Source organism: Pundamilia nyererei, unplaced genomic scaffold (genome assembly GCF_000239375.1).
Source record: "Pundamilia nyererei isolate P.nyererei 1_Seehausen unplaced genomic scaffold, PunNye1.0 scaffold00099, whole genome shotgun sequence".
Lineage (NCBI taxonomy): Eukaryota > Metazoa > Chordata > Actinopteri > Cichliformes > Cichlidae > Pundamilia > Pundamilia nyererei.
The window spans coordinates 186,024-193,153 of NW_005187500.1; the positions used below are offsets into that span (position 1 = coordinate 186,024).

Below are 7,130 nucleotides of genomic sequence, written 5' to 3' on the forward strand. Positions count from 1 at the left end.
TATATATATATATACACACATATGGTATATACACTGGGTGAATGTGCAGTAGTAGCAGCAAGCAGGTGAATTCTGTACATTAATATGAATAGACATCTGACTATTTTACAGGATAGACAACTTTTTGTTGGTCACATATCACTTTTCTGTGTTCAGTGCAGCAACTTGTGATCCTCATGTAGGGGCATCCATGTTTGCTTTAACATGTCATTTAAGAGCATTTAGTTTTGCTGTAATTAAAAATATAACCTATGCTTCTTATAACTCTTGTGTCAGTCTCCACTTTTATGTTGTGGCTTTTGAGGCAGGTTGTAACATCCTGACTGCTGGGATTGCCACATTATCATGACGGCGGTCTTCAGATCCTTGCAACCACTACTGTGTCTGGATTGTTAGCCAGCAGCTGCTCATCTCTCTGAAACTAGAACTCCCTGATCGCTGTTGTTCTCATTCACTGTACTGTTGTGGGGATCCTTCATGATCTTGATTAATCTGCCTTTTCTTAGCAATTTATTTGTGCTGCCAGGTGATCGTAGAGTGCCACGAGGTTCTTCAGCCACTAGGCGAGGATCACGTCATGGCTCTTCCTTTAGGAGGTTGCTGTAGTCCGCTGTCAGATTCACATTCTGTGTATTGTGTGACGCCTCTGCTTATATATTATATATTATATTATATATAGCACTTTTCTACAATTCTGGAGCACTCAAAGTGCTTTATACAACATGCCACATTCACCCATTCACAGTCAGTCACACAAGCACTTTTTTGTATGCTTTTAAATAATTCCTAACTACCATTCACACACATTCATATTGATGGATGCATCTATTTAGTGTTCTAAGGAAGGAACAGTGAGGAATTAGTGACAGGGTCATGAGAGGCCAAGTCTCACTGATTCACGTGGTGACCGAAGGCTGGTCCATCTGACCTGATCCAACAGACAAGCTACTGTAGCTCAAACTGCTAAAAAGGGTCAGGAATGGTTTGAGGACCATAACTGGTTATATAAAACAGTCTAATCAAACATCTGTTGTATTTGCTGCACAAATAAATTCGATTCATGGAGGTCCCACCTCACAACCTTCAGGACTTAAAGGATGTGTTGTTATCAGATCAGTATCCTCCAACAGGCAGCAGCAACGGCATTAAGCTATAATCCAAAGAAGCAGCATGCTGTGTTGGAGCATGCAAGTGTTCAGTCTAGGCAACAATTAGAGCACAATAAGACATGCTCACACTGCTGAAAAAACACAGACAAACTCACACATCAAAGTTATTTTCATCAGTTAATTTTTCTTTGTCATAAACTCCAAATTTCTGTATATTTTCTTTTGTTGTTTGTATTCGAATTTTTTGTGCTGGTTACGATGGTGGTAAGCTCCCATGGTTACACGTACATCATTACTAACTCAGCATCTATCGTACTATATAACTGTGCGGAAGAAAGTGTAGTTCTAGTCCGTTCTAGTCAGTCTAGCACTATAACACAAACCTTTAACCCTTCCCATGTGATCCATCTCCCACTTATGAGAACCTGAACTGCTCATTTCCTCCACATCAGCTGTCACGGTACCTGTTTGCTGGAGTCATGCTGCAGAAGAGGCGTGTTGCAGATTTTGACCTTGATTACTGCCTTCATTAGTGTTTGAAGCAGCACCCCTCCAGTCCCAGTTGCTTCTTGCTCTTACTGAAGACATTTGCAAGCACAAACTGTCTTTGCCAGAATGACAGAGCTAATCTTTTCAGGCGATGTGGCTCAGGTAGCTTTGACTTATTGCATTACAGAGAAGGAATGCTTTAACCTCCCTTGTTAGAGCTGCCACTTGTTGTATGCAACAACACTGACAGTGCAAACTATTTGCATGACGGATTTACTGAAGAATCCACTGTACACTTTGCATGTCCTATACAAATGAACACAAAACATTTTCTTCTGAAATGCAATAATGGGTTTCATGACTGTAGTCTCCATGGATATAGACAACTTCTACTTGGCTCCATTTTAATTTACAATGAATAAAGGAGAATGAAATTCACCAAGATTTATGTTATGAGTACAAAACTACGGATCGATACAGACAAACACGGATTGAACAGTATTGCTGTCCCATTGATTTAAAACTGGACGTTTTACAGACATTTAGTTTCTTAAATCAGACTCTCTGATCATACTATGATCATGTCAGAGAGCCTAATTTGCACAGGAAAGATTTAATTTCCATTCAAACAAATAAACTCTCTTCTTAATCATGTTCAGTTAGTACTACTTAGCAAACTAACACAGACAGGCCAGTCCCTGCTCTGAGACCCTAACAAAAAGCTTGGCTAACGTCGTTCCAGCCCGGTTTGTACCACTAACATATTATTACCACAGCAGTTGTTATTCTGGTGCCAAGCACTAATCTTGTTTACATTTCGAGCTTACTGTTACTGGGATTATGCAGCACCAGATTCCTCCAGCTGCTTCTTAAGGAACCAAGTGCTGTGCTGGGCTGCAGTGTTCTGCCATGCTATGACTGTTGATGAGTGTACAAGTTTGAACGCAGAACTAAATCAACTAAAATGGATGCTGCTAGCAGAGGCACAAGGCACTTGTCGTGATGTACACAAGATCCCACTAATCTACTGCAAGCCATACACTACTGCTACTGCAAACATACAGAAACTCACCTCAGGGGTGTTTGCACTGCACTCTGCTTGCTCTCTCCCACTGGGCTCTGAGCTGCTGTGCTCCCTCTGCTGGGAACAACAAACAGGTGCATAAGCCACTCAGCTCTGATAATGACTGGTGTTGTTCTTAGAAATGCCTAGCTGAAGTATACACATGCAACAAAGAACACTGTGTATGTATATTGTGAAATAATAATATAATATGTAGGTTTTTGAAGTGTTGACTAGCTGATAACTGCACAACAGTAACAGGATGCAGTTGTAAGAGTTATGCAAGAACTGGCAACGATAAGTAGATGAAGTGATCATACACTGGTCAGACTGTCTCCAATTAGAAGCTCAAATAGTCTAAGCCTAAAAATAAAACCTCTTTATACCATCCTGTTTCTAACAGCAATACCTTTAACTTTTCATGTAGAATCATTTAGTTATTTTTATTACATAATTTATGTTTATTCATTAAGTTAAGTATTATTTAGCTATGAATTGTTATTATGTAGTATTATTTATGTAACATTAAGACAAAAACAGATGATGGATCTCGCTCACAAGATACTAATTTGACAGAACACTGCATAAACTAGAGGAGGATTAGGACACCATCAGAATTCAAACCAATTAACTGAGTCAATCTATACTATACTCATTCAGCTATTATTTTAGCTAATGTGGCCGCCCTCTGTGGTTATTACTGGACATAATAACTACCAACAAATCTGCCAAAACAAAAGTAGGAAAAACAAAATGCTGCTACGAACAGAGCTGATTCAACTATGATTACAATGAGTGACATTTTTAACATAAAGTTGTTAGATGATATATTACCTGCTTTGTTGTATACAAATGTTACCAAATGAACATGCAGCTGAGAAATAAAATCAAACACATCACTGTAATGTAGAATATATGTAGAAAGTTCAGGAAGTGAAAAAACATAATTCACATAATTCTTCCATTAACATGAAAAAAAACATTATTATTATTATTGTTCATGATTCAGCACATATCAAACATGCAGAGCTGCATGCTGTGGTGGACTCTTATGCATAAGGGAACAGCCAGAATATATGCATATATGTATATATATTACTATTTCGTCATTGTTTCACCTACTCCAGCAAAAGAATTTGTCTAATATGGAATAAATAAATCATTTCTCAATCCTAAAATGTCCTAAGAGGAATGTGCAATGCTTTGCATCAGGACTGCACACATGATCCCATGAGTTATGGTCTTGGTTTTCTGTGAAGTATTTCAGTTTTGTTCCCTGATTTGATTTAAATAAGATTCTTTCTTGTATTTACATTTTGCTTCTTTCTCACATGTTCCTTTGCCTTTGTGTTGAAAGAGCCAGATAGGCAGATAAGATTAACTCAGCAGGTGATTTAACTCTTGCTTCTACTTAAAAATAGGCTTAGAGCAGCAGTTTTCTGTGGGAATATATTTGTCACAGTCCTGGGTTGGTGACCCAGTGTTTTTGGTTTCTGTACTTTTACTTTTGATGTTATTATGAGTATGACTGTTTGTTTTGGTTTCTGTCCTAGTATTTCTAGCTTCCTAGTTTGCCAGTACTTCCTGAGTTCTTGTTTTCAGGTTCTGTTATTTGGGTTCCCCCTCATAAGACGTAGTGATCGATGTAGTGAATGACAGCAACATCAGGAAGAAGGAACACGAGAACCTTGAGAAGTACCAAGGGCTCAGAGAACAGCTGGAGCAGATGTGGAGGGTGAAGGTAACAGTGGTCCCCGTGGTAATCGGAGCACTCGGTGCTATATATATGAGATAGATGAACATCTTTGGACCCCATAATTTAACTTGGATAAAGCCATCTGGCATCTCGTTAGTTCTTAGTACATTTGCCTAATCCATCTGATTGTGGCTGTCACGGTTCTGGGTCCATTGGACCCAGTATTTTGAGTTTATTATGTTTTGGTTTATTTTTGCATTATGGATTGTTTTCTGATGTTCTGGTGCTTTGTTTATTATTACCATTATAGATCTGTTTCTGTTATTCTTGGTGAGGGATCAGTTCTTAGGTTTTGGGTTCTCATTGCAGTTTCTGTTCAGTGTCTAGTCTGTCTCTCAGTGTCATGTCTGCATCTGGTTTAGTAATTCTTGTTTCCTGTCTTATTGTGAAAGTCTTTGTCTTATGTTAGTGTGTGCAGCTTAGCTCCCCCGTCTCGTTAGCCCTGAGCTGTGACTCCCTTCTGTTGCCCATTCCCTCATTACTACCCTGTGTATTTAAGCCCTGTGTTTTCCATGCTCGGTGTCGCGTCGTACCCTCAGATCCTGCCTGTGTGTTCCAGTTAGTGTTTTCATGTTTGGTTTCTGTTTTGTTGGTGCCAGCAATAAAGCTGAGGTTTTCAGTTATATTTCCGTCTCAGAGTCCTGCACTTGGATCCACATCTCCACCTCCCCGCACACAGAGCCCTGACAGTGGCAGCAAAACAGGATATATAACAGTGTACTGACAGCCTCATGGAGGGGTCATCAGTCTATGAGGACTAATCCTCTTTAGTTATCTCTATCATGACAGTACTAGATGACGTTAGTAAAGTGGTTCAGCAGATCGTGCTGTTACAGAGAGATTATTTTCAGTCTCTTTGGAACTATATAAACGATAACGCACGCACATGACGCTGTAGGTTGAGTTGTTACTACAAAGAACAGGCTATGACTACCTCTACAAGTTTAACTACATCTATTAGTAGTTGTAGTAGTTTTATTATTATTAATATTATGAGTCGAATATCAAACTGGTTAGTCCCATTTTAATTTAAACATGCAATGAGCACAGAAACATAAAGCCTTGATGCCCACAGACCAGTTCTACACTTTTTCTAAATAATACAAGAATAATATAATATAGTTCTGACAACAATCAATCAACCACATATACTCTTTTTTTATAAGGGACCAACAATGACACCTCATTTGTATATGTAAGCATACTTGTTACTCGTGGATCATGAATGGACAAGATAAAATTGTGATATTCACAGAAACCGCATTTTATTGTTCTCTAAAACTGGCAGTGTCATGGCACTGGATCTGTGACCCAGTGTTGATGTGTTTTTGGGTTTTTTCTTATATTCTTTGATTTTGTATCATTTGTGGTTTTGGTTCTTGAATTGTGTGGGCTCATGCAATATTTATAGTTTCTATAATAAAATAAGATAAACCTTTAATAGTCCCACTCGTAGGAAATTTGTTGGGTCATGGCAGAAAGTGGACAGTACGAAGTTAAGAGCAGCAAAAATTAAGAAAAACAAAAGAATAGAAAAAGATAAAATAGAATAACATACTATAAACAAAAAGAAGACATCACTAGAAAAAAATAGAATAAAATACTATGTTGGATCAGAAAAATTGCACTTAATAATATTGCACTTAAGGGAGACTAATATTGTTTCTTCCTCAGTCTCAGTGTTAAGCTCGAGTGGCTTCGTCCTCGTCTCCGTACTTGACTTGCTTTTTTTTTATTTTGATAGTCCCATGTCCTGTGTTACTGTATTCAATTTTGCTTCCTTCCTGTCTTATTATATCAGATTAGGTCCAGCGGTATTCCCTCCTGTTGTACATTCCCACGTGAGCTGTGCGTTTTTCTGTTAGTTCAATGTTCTCCAGTCATGTCAAGTCTCGTCAGGTCATAAGTTGCCAAGTTGGGAGATCCTTAGTTCTAATTTATCTTCGTTTGTTTCCTTAGTGTTCATGTACTTTGTTTGTAATTTGTTTTGTCAGGTAATGAAGCTGCTGCTCTAAGTTTTTGTCTCAGAGTCCTGCTTTTGGGTCCAACCTCTTCCTGCCACACAGCTCACCGTGACAGAAGAACACGACCTCGCTATGGACCCAGCGGACTAAGCCTTGCTTGAGTGCTACAAAGAAAGGATTTTGATCTCCGAGATCTTCAGCCACGCGCTCAAGGCTCCCAATGTGAGGACCATGGGAATTATGGTAAACATGGCCGATGCTCTTCTGAGGAGGAATACCCACCTCTCCCCACGCAAACCAAAGCCCGGACAGTCCTGATCCTCAAGGATAGCCAGAAGGGACCGGTCCCGTCCAACAACCGACCAATAACCTGCCTCAGTACCGCATGGATGCTCCTGTCAGGCATCATAGCGGCTAACATGAACAGGCACATGAACAAAGGGATTAGCAAAAATACAAGAGGCGCAAAACACCAGCTACTGGTAGACCGAGCAGCCAGCCGAGACTGCAAGACTAGGCTGACCAACCTGTGCACTGCATGGATTGATTACAAGAAGGCCTATGACTCAAAGTCCCACACCTGAAAGAGCCTTCGAGAGGGGCGAGAAGGGAATTATATATAGCCCTGTACCAACGCAGAGCAGCTATCTGAACGCTACTCCAACAGAGGTCGATTATCTTGTTAATAATTTCACCTCCTCACTACGTACGACTCTGGATACTGTAGCTCCTGTGAAAACTAAGGTCTC

At 39.6% G+C, this 7,130-nt stretch overlaps 1 protein-coding gene across 8 annotated transcripts in view; it reads right to left on the bottom strand.

The window, feature by feature from the left end:
• The window catches only part of LOC102212831 (disks large homolog 2-like), a 177,107-nt gene that overhangs the window by 123,788 nt on the left and 46,189 nt on the right, over positions 1-7,130 (bottom strand). For 3 of the 8 annotated variants that reach the window (XM_013912744.1, XM_013912742.1, XM_005740302.1), the window contains one exon: positions 2,671-2,739. The exons of 2 other annotated variants lie outside the window; for them this stretch is intronic. In XM_013912744.1, coding sequence (XP_013768198.1) covers positions 2,671-2,739 — 69 coding nt within the window. Of the gene's footprint in view, positions 1-1,492; positions 1,535-1,573; positions 1,725-2,670; positions 2,740-7,130 lie in introns of those variants that run through there. 3 more of the 8 variants (XM_013912741.1, XM_005740298.1, XM_005740301.1) reach the window with 3 other exon arrangements.